Here is a 20,028-nt window from a genome sequence, read left to right on the forward strand (position 1 = left end):
GATCAACTCCAAAAGTTATCCAAAAGCTGAACTGTCAGTAAAGTTTAAATGCAGATCCATTGATTGTTTTTTTTAAGCAATCCAACAAACAAACAGACAAACCAGGCCAACTGTGTAACCTCCTTGATGTTTGAAACAGCAGAAACAAGAAGCAGCTCACAATAACCTTCTGTTCATATTTACAAAACCAAAATGTTTGTTTGTTTGTTTTGATTTTTGCATGCAGCTCAGGTCGCTCACCGCGAAGAAACAGGAGCTTGCTCCATTTGACGTCCCTGTTATGTTTTCCCATCAGAAGTAGGAATGTCAAAGATGTGTGTTTTCTTCATGAGCTAATCTCAGCTTCCTGACAAATGTTTTTCTATTTCTGTCAAACAACTCCTGGACTTTACTTTGTGATGGATTGGTCACCTGTCCAGGTGTACCCCACCTTCTGACCAGTGACAGCTGGGAAGGGCTCAACCCCCCTGTGACCCTGGATTAGATACATGGTTAAGTAAATGGATGGATTTGATGGGTCTTTCTACTTTTTTGTCTAAGCCCAGTTTAATGAAAATAAAATACACCTCGTGGCTGTTGCAGTTATTTTTTTAAATTCAGATGGTTAGTTATCTCCTAGTTTAACATCTCCTGGTCTCTGAATGCTTTCCTTTGTTAAACATGCGCATAAAATAAAGCCCAATAACTGTGGACATGTGGCTCCTGCTGGCTTTTGAAAATCAAAGAATCCGAATATGTTTTGGTTTTGTAAACGTGAACAGAAATCTGAACCTTTACACCTGATAGAGTTGTTGGGGGCGCCCTCTGGTGTCCATCACAGCAAACAACAAGCAGAACCAGCGACTCGTCACACAGCTGTTCTCATTAACCTCCACACTTATATCCAGGGTATTTTGTATAAAGTGCATCACTCTATATTTCAAGAATTGCTTATATTATTATTGTTATTGTTATTGTTATTATTTACTCAACACTGAGCACCAACTGTAACTAAAGATATGTGTGTGAGAGTGTGTGTGGGAGGGGAAATTATATAAATACACTTTGTCACCTCACAGCCTGCTGCCTCTTTATTGTTTATACACTTCATGATAACATTTAAGCATCTGTTTGATGAATGATCCTGGTTATGATACATACATAAACAGGAAGTGGTGTTAATTCTGCACAATTAAACAACTGAAGAAGAAGGATTCAAAGACCTCACATGTATTGTCATAGATTTTACATAGATTTTAAACATTTCCATTTGTCAAGTGTAAAATATTGATAGATGGAAATATTGACACCCAGAATGGCTAACCGAAGGCCGGACAGTCCTGATCATCAAGGACCCCCAGAAGGGACCGGTCTCCTCCAACTACCGACCAATAACCTGCCTCAGTACTACATGGAAGCTCCTGTCAGGCATCATAGCGGCTAAGATGAACAGGCACATGGGTCAATACATGAGTGGGGCACAGAAAGGGATGGGCAAGAATACCCAAGGCGCAAAACACCAGCTACTGGTAGACCGAACAATCAGCCGAGACTGCAAGACCAGACTGACCAACCTGTGCACTGCCTGGATTGATTACAAGAAGGCCTATGACTCAATGCCCCACAGCTGGATACTGGAATGCCTAGAATTGTACAAGATCAACAGGACCCTGAGAGCCTTCATCAGGAACTCAATGGGAATGTCGCGTACAACACTAGAGGCCAACTCCAAGCCCATAGCACAAGTCACCATCAAGTGTGGGATCTACCAAGGAGATGCTCTGTCCCCACTGCTGTTCTGCATAGGCCTGAACCCCCTCAGTGAGATCATTGACAAGACTGGCTACGGATACCGACTACGGAACGGAGCAGTTGTCAGCCACCTCCTGTACATGGATGACATCAAGCTGTATGCCAAGAGTGAACGAGACATCGATTCACTGATCCACACTACCAGGCTATACAGCAATGACATTGGAATGTCGTTCGGGCTGGAGAAGTGTAGTCGGATGGTAACAAAGAGAGGGAAGGCACACTGAGGCTGTATGTAAGCGGAAAGAAGGACAGGCCCCTGCACGGTATGTACCACAGATAACAGAGGTGGCTGATATCCAGAAATCCTACCAGTGGCTGGACAAAGCTGGACTGAAAGAGCACAGAGGCACTAATCATGGCAGCACAAGAACAAGCTCTGAGCACAAGATCCATAGAGGCTGGGGTCTATCACACCAGGCAAGACCCCAGGTGCAGATGCCCCTGAGACAATCCAGCACATAACAGCAGGGTGCAAGATGCTAGCAGGCAAGGCATACATGGAACGCCATAACCAAGTGGCCGCATAGTGTACAGGAACATCTGTGCCGAGTATAACCTGGAAGTCCCGAGGTCAAAATGGGAGATGCCCCCAAGGGTGGTGGAGAATGACCGAGCTAAGATCCTGTGGGACTTCCAGATACAGACGGACAAAATGGTGGTGGCTAACCAACCGGACATAGTGGTGGTAGACAAACAGAAGAAGACGGCCGTAGTGATCGATGTAGCGGTTCCGAATGACAGCAATATCAGGAAGAAGGAACACGAGAAGCTGGAGAAATACCAAGGGCTCAGAGAAGAGCTCGAGAGGATGTGGAGGGTGAAGGTAACGGTGGTCCCCGTGGTAATCGGAGCACTAGGTGCGGTGACTCCCAAGATAGGCGAGTGGCTCCAGCAGATCCCAGGAACAACATCGAGGATCTCTGTCCTAAGATACTGCGCATATATATATATATGTATATATGAGTGTGTGTGTGTGTGTGTGTGTGTGTGTGTGTGTGTGTGTGTGTATATAACTTTTGAAATCATGAGCCAGCACCCCTCCTGGCCTTGAAAACAGCACAGGATAAATCCACTCAGTATCCACTAAAATAACCTGTGAGTTTTCACTCCTGACGTTTCTTTTGTTGCGTGAAATTTGTTTTGTTATTGCATATGTCTGTTTGGTTGCTTCCTGTCACTCTCAGCTCTTTGAGATAATGTCATCCTGAACTTGTTCTTAACTGGGTCACAGTCACAGCGGCAGCGCTGTTTCTCCTGACTGTAATAAGCACGTCGGCCACACGGTGGCGCCATCAGGGCTGCACATAAAGCTCTTTTTTAAATAAACAAAACAAAGCGATCAGGAGTAACTTCTGGTTCGTTTTGGTTTGTGAAGCTTCTCCCTCAGGATGCCGAGCTGAACGCAGCGGTCTATTTGTTCTCCATCACTAACTGATTCCTCTCCTCTGGTTGCTAGGCAACACCTACATGACCTGTTGTCAAACATCATTGTTCGGCTGTTTTCTTGCTTTTGTCTCAACCAGCAGTTGTTGCCGTGAATTATGTCGCTGTGTAAAGACAGATGGCCAGACTTTTCTATACATTTTATATAGAGAGAGATAGCGCTCTCTCTCTCTCTCTCTCTCTCTCTCTCTCTCTCTCTCTCTCTATATATATATATATATATATATATATATATATATATATATATATATATATATATATATATATATATATATTTTTTTTTTTTTTTTTTTTTTTTTTTAGTCAGTCTGTTTTACTGCCTGACAGGAAGAAATTTGTGTTCTACTATTTTCAATAGGGTTAAGTTACGACAGCCAATGACGGCCTTTGAAAACAAAAATGCTGTAAAAGAAACAATCTAGGCAAACAACTCAGAAGGGTCGAAATTAAAGATTAAACTCATGAAATAAAAATGAGAAAAGCTGTATTTTATTGGATCAAGAACCAACTCACTTTACTTTTTTCATAAATGTACCAGTTTTCAGCAGTTTTCTTTTCTAAAGCTTAACTTCGTGCTCACATTCAAATTACATATGTCTTATCTAAACCTGGTAAAAGTCACATCATTTAATTCTGTTCTCTGAGGGAAAATATGCCTTTTTAAAGTACAAGGTATATGTATTAGTAAATATCTCTGCAACAGAATGGTGACCTCTACAGATGTACCCCACCTATCCCCCCACAACACTGGGATGGGCTCAGTGGATGGATGGTTAGATGAATAGGGTTTTCCTTGGTTCAGATATCAAATTGAAACATTTTAAGTCAGAGCCTGCCAGGCAGTTCATTGGGTTATCTCTGTGGAGTTTTAGATTATGATGTTATGCAATGTGAACTTGTGTTCCTATTTATCTGAAGACACTTCATATTTCTGCAATTGCATTTAGAGTAAAAATCAGGTGTCCATATAGAGAAAAGTTCAGAGAGAAAGTTCCTAATAATAAACTGCAGATCTGCAGGGCCCATCTTCTGTGTGAGAGCTTATGTAGCTCAGAAAGTCTCCAGCTAGCAAACTGACCTGAAATATTTGGTCGTGAATCCCATCCTAACCCTTTCAAAATTACACCTACACAGTTTTGTTCTGAGAAAAGTTCTCATATCACACAGCAAGAAAATGTCACATTTAGATGCGGAGAGTTCAGATTAAAGAGACACTGAGAAAAAAGGCAACTTATAACTGCAGGATGTTTTTTCTGCATTTACATTCAAAATATACTAATAATACATACTAAATAATAACACTGATTACATACTTTTTGCATACTTAACTGAAATGAATAAATTGTATAACGTAATGTAATTGTTACTTATAATATGTATGTAACTTTGTAATTTCAAAATGTTGTCACCTCTTGGCCAGGACTCCCTTGAAAAAGAGGTTTTTAATCTCAATGGGACTTTTCCTGGTTAAATAAAGGTTAATAATAATATTACTATAAATTACAAAAAGTTATATGTAAAAGCAATTCTATATTTAATTTAATTTATTTTTTTAATTAAGCTCATTATTTTGTGTATGTATTTGTTTGTCATGTCAAATGTATTATTAGTAATAACTATATATTTCTGCTATTATTATTATTAGTAGTAGTTGTAGTAGTAGTAGTATACAAACAAAAGATTTTTTCTAATAAATAAAATATTTATTATAAAGTTTGGATTTTAAAATAAACACGGAATAAAAACAAAGGTCTGGTTGACGTCCTGCCGTAAACGTGCCGTGGCAGCCGTCCCGGACGTGACGTCATGTTGTGTTGATGTTGTGACCGGACGCGCTGTGGACGGAAGAGGGAGACGCGTTTTGTTTTTATTCAACTAAACCGTTGAAAAGGAGCAGAAACGTCGCTTTTGTGTCCATTTCGGGTCGATAAGAGCCTTAGCTCGGTGATTGGTGCCAAACGGCCGGGCCGGAGGGCGAGTAGACCGTCTTATTTGATCTAGAAAGGGAGGACTTGTCACCCTCTGACCCCCTCCCTGCTTCCTCCACACTCTCCACCATGACTATTCTCCCGAAGAAGAAGCCTAGCTCCGGGGTCGGCGTCTCGGACCACGCAGATGACAGCGATCGTCGGACCGGCTCCGACCCTCACCAACATCCTCACCCGCACTCAGGGCGAACTGGAACCCGACCGAGGGCTTCCCCTCCGCCTTGGTCCTACCAGCCCGCTCCACCCTCCGCCAGGGACGACAGGCGGAGCATTGAGGCGAGCTCCCGGCCGCAGCAGGCCTCTCCGCCGCCCGTCGGCTCCGTGTCCCCTGTGGGGCCGGGCGATGGTCGGGACAACAGCGGCGGAATGGTTGCCGGGTCCCGCGGAGAGCTCGTCGTGTCGTCCGGCGTCGTCGGATGCGGCGGAGGCATCGGCAGCTGCTGCTCCGGGCCCGGGCTGAGCAAGAGGCGGAGGCAGGCAGGCACCTGCTCCGGTGGGGTGGTGGGGGCGCTGGCCGGCGGAGGCCAGCCCGGGGTGACCGGACCGGGAGGTGTAGGGTCCAGCCAGGACACGGAGGAAGGAGCCGGAAACAACAGCGAGGACGAGTACGAGAACGCCGCCCGGCTTCAGTCCATGGACCCGGCTACTGTGGAGCAGGTAGGACGCTAACGCTAGCTAACATTAGCAACAAGGCTAACGGAGCTGCTAGTGCTCCTGCACAGGTGATTTCCGGCACTTTTACCAGAACTCAGGTACTTAAAGACCGAAAACAAAACGTATAAAATCAGCACAGGCCACTAGGAAGCAGAAAATAAGGATTTAAGTTAACTTTAAGAGGGAAGAAATTGCTGTTATTGTTCGGTTTTACGCTTAAGCCCAATGAGTCGTTTCCCTCCAGAGGCAGGCTGTGGGGACAATTGGTGGTGGTGGAGGGGGGAGGGGGCGTTCATTAAGTAACCTGCTAATCATGTCTGCTCACCTGAGGTCTTAAGAGAAACCCGTTTGGGGCAACCATAGCAACAGCACGGACGTTTGATCACCTGGCAGTTAAACATTTACCCCAAAACTAACCACAAACACACTCTAGGCACACATTTAAACACTGTTAAAGAGAGCTGCATTTGTCTCCACGGCCCATTCAGGTGAGGCTAAAATAAACAGCCAGATGTTCCCAGATTGGAAGGATAATAACTGCTACATACACGTTTTTGAATCGTAATATTACGCATATGAAATATAAACTAAGAATTAAAATATTTTCATGCCACTATTTCCAGGACACATTTTTGTCAGCTCTCTGTTGAATATAATAACACCAAACGCTTATTTTACCTATTGATTAATTTCAATTAAATGTTTTTCTTTGTTCAGAAGTCGCCCATGTTCAGGGTTTGTTTTTTTTCTTGGAGAATGTGATGAGGTTTTGTACAACTCTTTACCGAGATACTTGACTGCATGCTAGAAATTCTAAACACGTTTGTTGGACACCTGTACTATGAAACAAGTTCAGGGTACGGATATCCTCTCTGTATGTTCTGTAACCTTAACATGGATATTATCAATATACAAAAAAAACAACAAAAAGTCAGAAACACAGGCAGGTCTGCAGACAGCTGAACACCTGATTTTTACAAAGAATAGAAAACTGTGAACAATATGGTTAAACGGATAATACAGACTGGGAGTAACACAGCTGCTGCAGACAAAGCAGCAGATTGTTAGTATGAATGTGTGCGCACTTTGGCGTTTTTGTCAATAAGACTGGAAAAGACCTGCTATGGTAATAAAGTTAAAGTCTGTTTGAAGCCAGAGAAGAAAGCCGACTGTGTAACTAAACAGACTTCTCACAGCTCTGTCATTAAGACATGAGCGAATTTGACTGATTAGAATTTTTGTTCAGTTAAATCATTGTTTATATGTGTGTAAGAAAGTGTTATTCTTTCAGCTGCTGGTGGTGTTCAACAGTCTGAGAGTGAGTAAAGAATAAATGTAAAAATCCTGAGGTGGTTCATCCACTGACTCGGTCTCCATGTAGACTTGATAAAAGGTCTACAAGTACAAATAGGTTCTTTGTTTTAGGATTATACGTACAATCATAGAACAGTTAATTAAAAAAAAAAATGTAGTCAACCAGAGGCAAAAATCAAGTAATTATGTTGTGTCTTAAGAATCTGTATTTATTCCTGATGCTCATCAGGAAAACAAAGACTTTAAACACTCTTTCTGCAGTGCAGTGAGGTCAGCAGGATCTTCCAGGAATGGTGACGCTGTTTCCTGGAGAACTGATTCGTCACTAGGCGGTGATTTCATACCTCTTGCTCTCTTATCGTGAACATGGAGCAGGTTAGGTCTGCAGCCTAGTTGCCATGGCAATGGTAAACCTAAGCTTAAGATGTTAACTGCCTTTTTAACACTGAAAAGTCGGGATTAAACCAGAAGTTTTACTTGACTCAGTGTCGGGGATCCACAGAATGACAAACTGAGCCTGAACCGAAGCACTCTGCAGGGAGGCTTTTAATTTGAATCTCAAGCAGAATAGATGTTTGATATTTACAGATCAATAACGCGACTATATCAAGCAGAAATGAACTTTGAAGTGCTACTCAGTTTGATGTTGGAGGTGTTTCTGATTCAGTAAAAAGGACTAGATGTTACAGTCCCTGGTTGCTTTAAATGGAGATATTTCTAAGTTATATCCGGTCTTTAGTATTTTCTGGTGCAGGTTAAATAATTTTTTCTTTTGCTTTGATTTATATATGAAACTGTTGTTTTTTCCTTGTATTTTAAGTCGAGTTCATCTCTTTACAGCAGTTTGTTTTTTGCCCCTCATTAAATCCTCAAACTCGCTTCTTAGTTCAGATTGAGCCAGATAAAAAAATCTATTTGGAGGGAGTGATAAGGAACAGCCTATTATAAAATCATCCACATCTGATGGAAGTTCTCTATTTTGTGTGCTTGTTAGTTGTTTATGTGTTTGTTTTGGTGCAATAACTTTGTATATTTAAGGAAACCTTGCAAAATGTTACCTTCAAGATATGATAACAAGTTAGTGGCCTTCCAAGTACAGGGCACAAGTCAATTCACCTCATTTTGTTAGCGTTTTGTAGTCATTATACTTCATAACAGGAAATGCTGAAAAACACTTTAAAGTTTCATTTTAAAAAAACTGCAGCCAAATCAGTTTTGTTTCACAGTCTGCAGACAGAATGTCCTTTCATTTAGAAATTTAGATTGATTTTTCTGTAACCAGCTCTGAGCGTCAGCATCATGGGAAATGTCATAGTTTCAGTAGAAAAACGGCGCCAATTTCAAGTCAGTTTTTCACCAGAGAAAAACCTCAAGGGTCATATATCACAGTGGGACATGGATGGCTGCTTATAACAAATCATAGCACATGAAAGGTCTCTCTGTAACCTACATTTGCCAAACTCATTTTCCTAATATAGAAAAGTTACTGTACCAAAGAATTTGCTGATTACGAGGATGTCAGGTTGAATTAGGGATGGGAGTCGGTAACCAGTTGCGTAGAGAACCAGTTCCCAGTAGTCCAGTTCCTTGGGGCTGTTAGTCTGTTTGTCTGTCGATCACACTTATCGGTTCGTGCACTTGTGCTACGATCAGTTTGTGTGTCGGAGGAGGAAAATAGTGGTGCAGGATATGGTCATTAGTTTTATTTTTACTGCACAAAGAGTGAGTGCGGTGGTAAAGTGTAAACTGCAACGCTAACTAGCCAAGAACCCAGAGTGACTTAAAGCTGAGTGAACACTGACCCCAGCCCAGCAGACACACCCTGAACTTCAACAGGTAACAAACTGATGAGCAGTTTGCAGCCTCCGTTTGTACCTGTTCATGTCTCTACAGTAGATTCACCGTGGCGATCGCTTTAAAGTCTGTTTGTGCTGGTTTTCATCTTTGCTGTTGGCTTTGTTTTCTGCTATAAGAGGCTTTGTCTAATACTAAGAGACAGATTATACGTGTGTCCTCAATAGGATTTGTGTTGGTGTGTAGGTCTGCAGTTTCAACTGTTAAATGAGAAATTACCTCAGGCGGTGTGTTTTAGGTCATTTTACACAGTGACGTGAAAGTAATGTAAGAACTATATAATGAATTACTTTCTTCTGGGAGTAATTAAGTAATGTACTGCATTTTTACATGTTTAAGAAAAGTGTCCTGTGTAATGTGAGTAATAATTACTTTTTGAGTGATCATAACAAAGAGGGGAATTGCGTCCACACAGCATGCAAGTAATTTGTATGAATGTAATGTCTTTGATGTGCTGCTTGGTGATGGTGGTGACTCAAAGAGGAGCCAGTGAGAATCGACAAGTCATATCGATAATGATAAATAGAACAAATAATACTTTACAAAAAGTTAAAAATAGCCCAGACGAAAGAAGCTCGATCGAAGGAAACGTGTAAACAAAACCGGGCAGTTCAGCAAGTAAACCTCTGTGTAAAAATCTAAATAAAGTACATTAAAGTGCTGCAATGAAACACAGCAATAAAGTGGCGCTAGGGCTGTGCGATATGACCAAAATCTCATATCCCGATATAAGACATCTATCGTCCGATAACGATATAAATCCCAAAAATGTAACATTTTCTGTAAATTCTGTAAATCTCGGGCAGCTCGACTTGCGTGAAGTGTTTGCAGCTGCGCGTCATGTAGCTGGAGTCGAGTGTTTTAACCGATGCATGAAACTATACATTTTTAGACATAAGTTGTAACAGCCTCCGTTTTCTTTGTGGGTATTTATTACACGGCGTGCTGCGGGTAGGGCTGCACGATTTTGCATAAAATGAGAATCACGATTTTTTGGCTTAGAATTGAGATCACGATTCTCTCACCATTTTCTTTTCCAGTATAAATATTTATTGCACTTATTAACTGCACATCAACTTCGTAACAGTTGAGACTGAACATAAAAACAATAAATAAACATAAAAAAAAACAAATGTCTCACGTTTTGTTGTTGCCGTAAAATGTTGTACTGCTTGAAATTCGGTCTCCACCGTTGCTCGACGCTGCGTGTATAGAGCAGGTAGTGCAACAATAGTTGCGGGGCGGCACTGTGTAGCGTTTGTCTAGGGTGTTGATCATTCTCCTAAATCCCTCGTTTTGCACAGTGTTGATGGAGCCATATCTTTGGTCAGGTGATAAGTGATAGCCTCCGTAATTTCTTTGTGCCTGCGGGAGGTAGACGGGTAAAGGGAAGCGCTGTATAAGGTTCCCGTTATTGATGTTTGGGTGGTTGACCGGGACGGATTTTCTCCTGTCACTTTCTTGTCATCCCTGACGTGCTCTCCGTTGTTTTTTCCCTGCTAATTTTAGCATCACACAGCACAGCTTCTGTATCACGTGGTATAAGGCTCCGCCCTTGTCATTTGTTGAGCAGGAAGAGTGAGCGCTTGTTTTCATGCAGATTACGTCCCGGATCAAAATGCGGTACAATCGTCGTCGTCGTCTTTTTTTTTTTTGTTTTTTTAATCGTTGTCATTTGGAAATGAGATCGCACATAAGTATGAATCGAGATCGCGATTTTCTAACGATTAATCGTGCAGCCCTAGCTGCGGGGAAAAGCCTGTTCTAACGTTTGAGTCTAAGGTTTATTTTTTAGCATCTGGCGGCTCTTTTTGGCTTCTCATCCGTAAATAATCTGCATCTTTCACGTGATTCAGTTTATTTTGAAAAGTCTCAACAGGATCTTGAGCTTTATTGTGAAAGGTTTATGTGGGTGGTTTTACCGTCGTTATTGCTAAAGACAACACATAAAAACAGGCGCTTGTCCGTCCATAGTGTGGTTATATTAAATATAAGAGAAAGAGAGAACTTTAAGAAATTAATATAGCCACTACAGTGACCATCAAAACGTTTATTTTGCGTAAAATGAAACACAGACGTTTTTATATATATCGTTATATGGAACAGCCCTAAGTGGCCCTGTAGAGGCCAAAGCATAATAAAACAGAATTGTGCAATTTCTTTAATTCCTTGTGTCTCTTTCACATAACGTCTCTGGTTTGTTGTTGTTCTTCAGACGTGTTGTTGTATTAAAGTGAAAGCTGAGGCCGATGCCACGCCGCGGTCATGCTTTTTACATTCGTTCTGCTCCCAGCCTGCAGCTTTATTCTCAGAAATCGGAGCATTTTCTTTGCCTGAAGTGGTCCGACCGGCTCGCACAGCAGCGATCGAGCACTGACAGAACGAATCCGTTCAGAACTCGTCTTGTGACATTTGTGTCCTGCTGTTAAACCCAGCCAGTTTTCAGTCCTGTTCACGAAGCCGTCGCTGACTCGCACTTTCGGTATCGGTGCTTTTTATAACCTGTTTGTGTTATGACAGATGTCCAGTGTTAAACATGTTATTGTTTTTTTTAGCCTTTCTTCATCTGACTTTAGTTCATGGTTTCACTTTTTGTTTGACTAATGAGCCAAGTGTGACTTTTTATTTAAAGAGGAGCCATTATGCTAATTTCCAGCTGTGTGTTTTTTATTCTTGGACTCTACTCTAGGGCCTGTGAGGGATGATTACACACACAGGTTGAGGCGAACAAACTTTCTTACCTCGGTTGACACAGATTTGTCTGTTTTCCTGCTTTTTTTGGACCTGTATTTAAGTTTGAGTTAATTAAACCCTGTTTAAATTAAAATTAGGATTATAAATTATATAAATGATCACAGTCATAGCGGAAGTCCAAAACATCTCTACATTTTAGAGTAGCTTTGCATGACTCACAGTTCAAAATAAGGCTTATGTGATTTATCCTGGTCCTCGGTGCAGCTCCTCAGCTCATCAACAAATACAGAATATAATGAACCTGTGAGACATTTTAGACACATAAACAATAAAAATGATAAATATGGTAAAACTGGGGTTAAAAGCACAGCTATGTTTGTGATTGTAAGTTTTATTTCTGTACTTTTAGACTGATCCTCAGAGAGGGAAATATCAGGGTATGTCGTGATTACAGAAGTGTAAAAGTGCACATGATAAGGAAATAAACTGTTTTTAGTTTTGATTATTTGCTTCTTCTTCTTTTTTTATAAATTAAAAAGCATCCTGTTCAGCAGTGTCTCAAAGAGGAGTAAGTAGGTATTTAGGGCTCCTGAGATCACCTGAACATCCGCAGTGTTAGAAACCAGTGTGTCTGCTCCACTGTTATTGATCAGCATTAGATAACTGATGATCAGGATGGGAGGAGCTGCTTTTCCCTGCAGAAGATCTCATTCATTTGTTATGTCCAGCCACTAACCCTGGAGGACTTGAGCACCATTTTCCTGCTTTAGCAACCAAACGGTGAATTTAATTATTCTAGAAAATAACACAGCAATGAATCAATAATGGAACTGAGCAAACTGTCCTCTAGGTCCTCACATATAATGCTGCTCAGGCCCAGTTCACTGACTCTGTCTGTGTGTGTGTCTGTGTGTGTGTTCAGCAGGAGCACTGGTTTGAAAAAGCTCTGAGGGAGAAGAAAGGATTTGTGATCAAGAAGATGAAGGAGGACGGCGCGTGTCTGTTCAGAGCTGTCGGTGAGTAATTAAAACACACACACATACACACACACACACACACATACACACACATACACACACACACACACACACAGCGTTCTGGTGTCTCCTGAGCTGGTTCCCTGCACTTCCTCTGGCTGACAGCAGATGGCAGTGTTGCAGTAGGTTTGCCCTGATGTGTTTACATTTTACATATAACACTATTTTCAGCTACGAAGCTGAAAAAGGTCTTTGCTGTGTGTTAATTCTCTTGTTTAAGCTAAATTAATTTCATATATTATGTTTTTTTATTTTACATTTTTACATTTTTTAAAAAGATTTCACCTCGATTAAAATGATTTAGCAGTGTGAGAAACAATCAGGACATAAGAAGCAGTCATTGGTGATTAGGTGCAGTAATCATAGGGTGATCTGATAAGTCAGGTAATTTCCCACAATCGTGTCACTTCCTCTCCATGAACAAAAGAGAATGCTGAGCAAGAAAAGAGGTCACACAGTGATCGTTATTTAATGAAAAGCTGTTTAGAAAACCCTGTGGTAATTACCAGGTAACTGTAGCGCTGTAGATAAGGTGGAGCCTTACCAACAGCTGCGAAGCATCAGGTTTTACACAGAGGTGTAGCCAGGGGTGAGAGTGTGATTTGAATAATAATTTCTATCGTAGGTATTACATGAGCCATCGTGGCTACTTCCCAGCCATTAGCCAGTGTTAAGGTGGAGTTTGGCAAGTGTTCCAAAAGAAAATCAATTTAAATTCAAGTTAATGACCCCAGCCAGTTTGTCCTGTTACTCAGCAGCCACATCGAAGCACATCTGGGCACTTTGCTTTGAAATGTCGTTTAAATTAACATTTGTTTCAATCAGCATGAAATAAAAAGTGCAGATACAGAATATCCAGTTAAGATCAGATTTTCAAAAATTATATTTTTGAAAGTGAGCTGACTCTGCCCAAAATAAAGGTTTTAAAAGCTTTTCTTACTGGCAGAGAACTGATTCACCTTCATGCTGTGATTATTTTTTTTTTCTTCCTCTCTGCTTGTGAAATGTAACCTGCTCCAGAGCAGGTTATGTCGGTAGCACACACTACCATCAAAACACACCAGCAGTCCTGCTCTGCAGTCCTGAGGTCATACTGACACAAGCCTGCTGCTGGGGCTGCTCTGTTCCAACAGGGGGTGCTCTGATGCTGACAGACTGTTCTTTTGTATGAGTGTGTGTGTGTTGGAAATGTGGGTCACACTGAAAGATGAAGGTTTCTGTGTGTGTGTTCCTGTAAGCCACACAGAGGTCCTTTCAGTCGAGTCCAGGTTGTCTTTCAGGTAGAGGCTATTGTGTAGCTGCAGTTATATCATCGCACTGACCCCGGCCCTGTGTGTGTGTATGTGTGCATGTGTGTGTGTTTGCGCTGCCTGTAAGTACCTGTAAACTCACACCTGTCTTCCTGCTGTTAGATAATAAACTCTGGTTGTTCCTGAGTTTCACCCTGTCAACCAGAATACACCGAGCCTTTATGCTAAAAACAAAACCCTCACATCAAAAATCACTCTTTTTCCTTTCGTTTTAAAATGATCATTTACATGCAGCACAGAGAAGCTGAAGTTGCTGTTTAGTTCATTAACTGTATATAAAGGATGGACGTAACCACAATGGGATCAGTGTTAGACGGAGTGTTGTTATGAAGCCTCGATGACTGATCTTTGTTGTCGCCGTCTTGGTGTTTTGTAACCAGAAGTGAAGAGACGCTCTGACTGTGATGAGTTGTTGGCTGGTGAGGACACTCAGGATAATCCTACCTGACTGTAATCGTCATCTTCTTTCAGCTGTTCCCTTTAGGGGTCGCCACAGCGGCTCGTCTCCCTATCTCACCCCGTCTCTACCATCCTCTGTCACACCAAGCCTCTGCGTGTTGTCCTTCACCACATCCACAAACCTGCTCTGAGGTCCTCCTCTTTCCCTCCTGCCTGGCATCATCACCACCCTTTGTCCAGTATATCCACCATCCCTCCCCCTAACTTACAAAATCAGCTTTGTTTTTTGAAATAAGATTTGAAACTAGCGATTGAGCCTGTGACATCAGCAGGAAAGTGTTTGCAGAGAGAAAAGGAGCCGGGGCCTGTGTTCAGAACTTCTGAACAACTGGTTTTTGCTTTGCAGCCCATAGGAGCCCTCTACTGGCCATTTAGAAGAAGGCGGGTTTAAGGCACGTGTTTTGAGCCATCTTTCTAACAACACAGAGGTTAGCACTGTTGCCTCACAGCAAGCAGGTCCTGGGTTTGAATCCACCATCCAGCCAAGGCCTTTCTGTGTGGTGGTAACATGTTCTCCTCTTCGGGTACTCTGGCTTTCTCTCAAAGTTCAAAGACATGCAGTTAGTGGGGTTGGGTTGTTTGGTGATTCTAAATTGGCTGTAGGTGTGAAAGTGTTCGTCTGTCTATGTTAGCCCTGCTGCCCTGGTGACCTGTGCATAGAGCTGGGCGATAGAACGATAACGATATGTATCGCGATATAACTTTTACTCGATAGAGAAATTAAGCTATCGCGATAGACCTCGCCGCTCTTGTCCTCTTAAAAAAAAAAAAAAAAAAAAGGTCAGCCAATCCAAATTAAGCAGCGCAGAGCTGAACCAATCACAGCCGCAGCGTCACGTCACGTGACTTGTTACGTACAGCACAAGTGCCAAGCCGCACGTGTGTTTGTTTGGGAAGCAGCCAGCGGGTAATGGAGCCAGCACGTAATGGAGGAAATGAGTGTGCCGACTAGAAAAATCAACCGAGCGTGACCGAAGAGAAAACAGATGATGGTTCCAACGCCGGAGAGATTGTCGAACGGAAGAGCCATAGAAGTTCCGTAGTGTGAAGGTATTTCGGCTATTTCAAGTCTGACAAAAAACAGAGTAGCGTGCACTGTAAATTGTGCCGAAAGCAAGTCTGGAAATACAATAAACTGGTGCATGCGTCACACTGTGCGCCACGTTATTGTTTCGGTGAAATGAATTTCTACAATACTGTTACTGTTAATTCTACTCTCTGCAGTGTTTAAATGCTTACATATACACACAGTTACTGTCCGTCCACACATACGACTCGGTTCTGCTTCTATGCCCCAGCTTTGTTTACTTTTTCCCACCGAGGCTTCTAGACTTCTGATTGGCCAACATTTCTGCACGGTTAGGAATCTAGCGCCACCTGCTGCTTTGGCATGTTCATAGCAGCGTTTTCCTTCATTTCTGCGTTTACGTGTGGACGGGATTATTTTTTAAAACAAAAACGGAAAATCTCCGTTTTCAAAAATACCCGTGTACGTGTGGACGTAGCCTCAGTCTCTGACTGGAAGCGCTAATTCGTCATTCGGCTTTTGTCAGACTAAAGTAACTGTTAAAACTGTTTGAAAAGCTAAGCTATACAACAAGGAGAGATTGAGAATTTCCTTTTAGTTCTCAGTTTATTTGATATTGACAAAAGTTAGTCAGTTTTGTCTGATCTTCTGTAAAACAAACTAAGATTTATTTTTAGAATTAATATTTTGTTTCTAAGTGGAATTGACAATTTAGTCTGTTTCATTTGTTCTATTTTGAAACTTAAACGCTTTAGCGGCTGCCTTTTGTGTAGTTTGCAATATTTGCCTTTATTTATCTGAAAAAGTCTCATGTTCCTTAAGTACATCTACCCTGTTGAACTTATTATGGGAAATAAATATTTAAATAAAAACAAGCTGCTGATTATTTCACATTTTACTTGTGAGCAACGGCACATTTAAATCTTACAAATATAGTTATTTGGCTTATATCGTGATAGATATCGTTATCGCCTGAAATGAAAAAAACATATCGTGATATGAAAAAATCTCATATCGCCCAGCTCTACCTGTGCAGGGTGTGCCCTACCTCGCACCCTGTGGCAGCTGGGATAGGCCCTGAATTAGACAAGCGCAGGAAAATAGATGGATCTTTCTAATAGCCAGCAGGGGTCGACTTTAGTAGTTTCTTGTCATTCTAGTAACTCCTTTAGAAAACAACATTTTTCTTGTAAAATAAAAAAATATTTCTTGGTTTCACACTCGGAGCCACCCTTCTCGTTTTGTGTCCACTTTCAAAACACCACAGTGGTGATAAGCTCAGCTCGAGGCTTGACTACCACTGATCTCACAGTGGCTCCGCCCATCTTTCAAACACGGTGGATGTTTTAGCTGCAGGTGCTGCAGTGGTTAATGGAGCCTGACCAAAGGGGGAATTTCAGAGCAGATTCTGATCATTTTTTTCTTTTATGGAACGTAACCAAATACAACCTGAATAGTTTTTACCGGACCCAGAAGGGTCGCAACCTCGGAACTGGAACTTGATTTCATATTCGTGTTACCTTCCTCTCCAAACTTATTCCCACATAGTGGGTCTACCTCCGAAAGGTGACTGACGACAGACATCAGCATCAGTGCTCAGACACACTGAAAACCTGCAACACATTCACAGAAAGTGAAGCTTATGTTGTTTCGTACTTCAGATAGGGGGGAAAAACCCCGATATAACCGATGTATGATGTCGGGCGAGCGCGACAGAGAGATGGTCGTGCGTATTTTTTTGTTTCTTTTTTTTAGGTTAACGATTGTGAGGCGATGGACGTGCACCTTAAAATGACACGTGCAATGAAAGAAAAAAAGTGTCATGTTTCATTTTCTCTTAGTCCACTTGTGGCTCATCTCGCGTCTGGTTTCAGAGGCCGTTTCTTCTCTCTGATGCATTTCCCAGAAGTCACCTCCTCTGGTGCCTATACGTTTACTTGAATGTCTTCTTCGCTTGGTCTCTTGTTATTCTTACACTTACCCGAACCCCTCTGTCAGCGCGATCACAGCGTACAGAAAATCCAGTGATTAACAGACGAAGTATTTATTGTTATTTTTTGACCCATATTTGAGCCTAATATAATAAAGCAACTACAGATGGTCAAACATCTGGAAAACCAGATGTGCAAAGATTGCAATCTGTATCGCATTGGCTGTTATGTCAGGGAGGAGCCTCTGGAACAGCACACAGCTCATTGGTACGCTGCTGCTGGGTTTAGGATACCCGAGTTTATGGTCAGAATTGTGAGTGTTGGGATGTTTTCTGCGGTTAAGGTGAGCCAGCATCAAACAACAGAGGCCATTAAAAGACATATTTTACAGTCCACCCTTTGCCCTTAACATCCTCATTTCTTATTACTTATTTATTTGTTTGTTTGTTTGTTTGTTTGTTTGTTTTATTGGGGGGGGGGGTATTCCCCATGAAAACACATGTTTTAAAATTTTTACTTTAATACTTGGAGCTGCAGTGATGGTCCAGCGTCAAACTCCTGCAGTTGGCCTGACCAGTCAAACGGTTATTTATTATCCTGTTTTTCTTTTAATGTAAAGAAATATAAGTAAACATTCACATTTAATCCATCTGCCAACAAAAGAGGTGATGAACACCCTGGGCAATATTTAAAAAATGATCCACATCCAGGGATTTTCCAGGCTCAAAGTTGCAACTACACATGAAAGCCATATAAATATGAGTTGCCCACATAATATAGGAAATGAGTCTTGGTGATTTTCCTTTGGTGGAAGGACAAAATCTTCCCTTAACATGCAGGAAAAACCCTGAAATCTGCTTATTAAATGTGTAATGGCACTACAAAAGCACAACACTGTCATATTTAGCGATATAATAATAACTACATATATTTATTTTACTCTTTGTGTTATATCCGTTTATATGCCTGTATAGGGATAATGGTCTTACCGCATACTTGACACCTCTGGAGTAAAACTCGCACTGTTCACGCACACACAAAAACAAAAACACACAGCTGATCTCACTTTGATGTGTTAAACCTGCTTTCACACCTTGAAGACCACTTTCTGTTTCGGGTGGGCAGGTGTGTTTTTGCGTGGGTGGGTGAGAGTTGTAGTTTCCCCCCTCGTTGCTGCAGGGGAAACGGCAGCATTTCGCATCAATGGCACCCAGCCCGAGGGGTTGTGACCGTGCCACGGGATGATTTACAGGAAAGACAATGTGGCAGAAAAAAAACAACAACGTTAATTTAGATTTTTCTCCGAGTTTTCAGAGAGTTGTGATGCTTGAAGTGTTTGCATTTCAGGTGACTTTGCTTTCAAAATAAGATTTTAACATTTTAAAGATGGAGTTACCGCACACGGTTTCAGGTTAGATCAGTTTCCAATCTTTTATCATTGCAGGTTTGACTCCTCCTAATGTTCAAATGTCTCAGCGTTCCTACCAGATCCAGCAGGAAGAGACGTTTTCTTCTTTGTCTCAGTAACTGCTTGTGATCCTTACATTAAAGTATTAAAAATACAGGAAAAGTAAAATGTTGATTTTAGTGCAACACTCATGTCAAAACTTTATGCAGTGATATAATTGTTTTGATATTTTCCCTGTATTTGAAGTCAGCGCTGAAATGAACCCGAGTGCTTAAAGTTACAGCACGATAAGATTAGATCAGTTTCTGACGTGTGCGACTCACTTGATAAAGTCGGCGTGTGATTTTGTCTCCCCGTCGCCTGTAAAGGTTTTTGAGTTCATTTTAGGTTCAGCGAACTCCTCGGTAACTTTTCATATCAAATACTCCACAAAAATCCTCGACTTTCACAGAAATGTCGAAAAAATGACATTTTTTTCATTCCTCTTTCTTTAATCATCTCATGACCCGTCACGTTTATGAGGTGACATTTAAAGTGTCCTGCCCCCCAGTAGTATTTCAGATGTGAATAAAATGAATAAAACCTTCAGTTGCAGCAGTCAAAGTGTCCCAGATATTTTCATTCACTTTATCTGCATGAAATTTCAAATATTTAATATTTTCTCCTCTTTTAAAACAAGCCCTGAAAAACAATCCCGATGGAAACAGATAGTTACAGGTGTTGCCATCCTGGTGAATGTCCTTCAGGGGAAAAGCCAAAACGTCTCTTGCGTTTCACCTCTGTGCATGCAGGAACGCATGATGCTGATGAACGACCTGTAAACACAGTCGGGTGTGAGTTCACATTCCTGCTGGGTCATTAAAAATGGCAGACATGCAGGTATTTCTTTTATTGGCGGGATAGTTGCAAAGGAAAACTCCCACAGTTTGTTGTTACGGAGAAAAAGTTGCAAAGGTTTGGCACGTCTCTTGTCCCGACTCTGTTTGTTGTAGAAACAACGCTGAAGCTCTAACATTTCTCGCACGTGCGCGAATCGAATGCCAGCTCGGAAATTTGCCTTGACAGTTTGCTCTCTAACCTGCTGCTCAGCTCACAGTTTTCACTCCACAGGCTTT

General features: G+C 41.6%; 1 protein-coding gene across 2 annotated transcripts in view; it reads left to right on the forward strand.

The window, feature by feature from the left end:
• The first annotated feature begins 5,029 nt into the window (after window positions 1-5,029).
• Window positions 5,030-20,028, forward strand: part of otud5a (OTU deubiquitinase 5a) — a 39,603-nt gene continuing 24,604 nt past the window's right edge. Inside the window, exons 1-2 of one of the 2 annotated variants that reach the window (XM_023152248.3) lie at window positions 5,030-5,882; window positions 12,667-12,757. In XM_023152248.3, coding sequence (XP_023008016.3) covers window positions 5,295-5,882; window positions 12,667-12,757 — 679 coding nt within the window. In that variant the 5' untranslated portion in view covers window positions 5,030-5,294. Of the gene's footprint in view, window positions 5,883-12,663; window positions 12,758-20,028 lie in introns of both variants that reach the window. The other variant, XM_004568180.4, reaches the window with a different exon arrangement.

This window comes from Maylandia zebra, linkage group LG20 (assembly GCF_041146795.1).
Source record: "Maylandia zebra isolate NMK-2024a linkage group LG20, Mzebra_GT3a, whole genome shotgun sequence".
Classification (NCBI taxonomy): domain Eukaryota; kingdom Metazoa; phylum Chordata; class Actinopteri; order Cichliformes; family Cichlidae; genus Maylandia; species Maylandia zebra.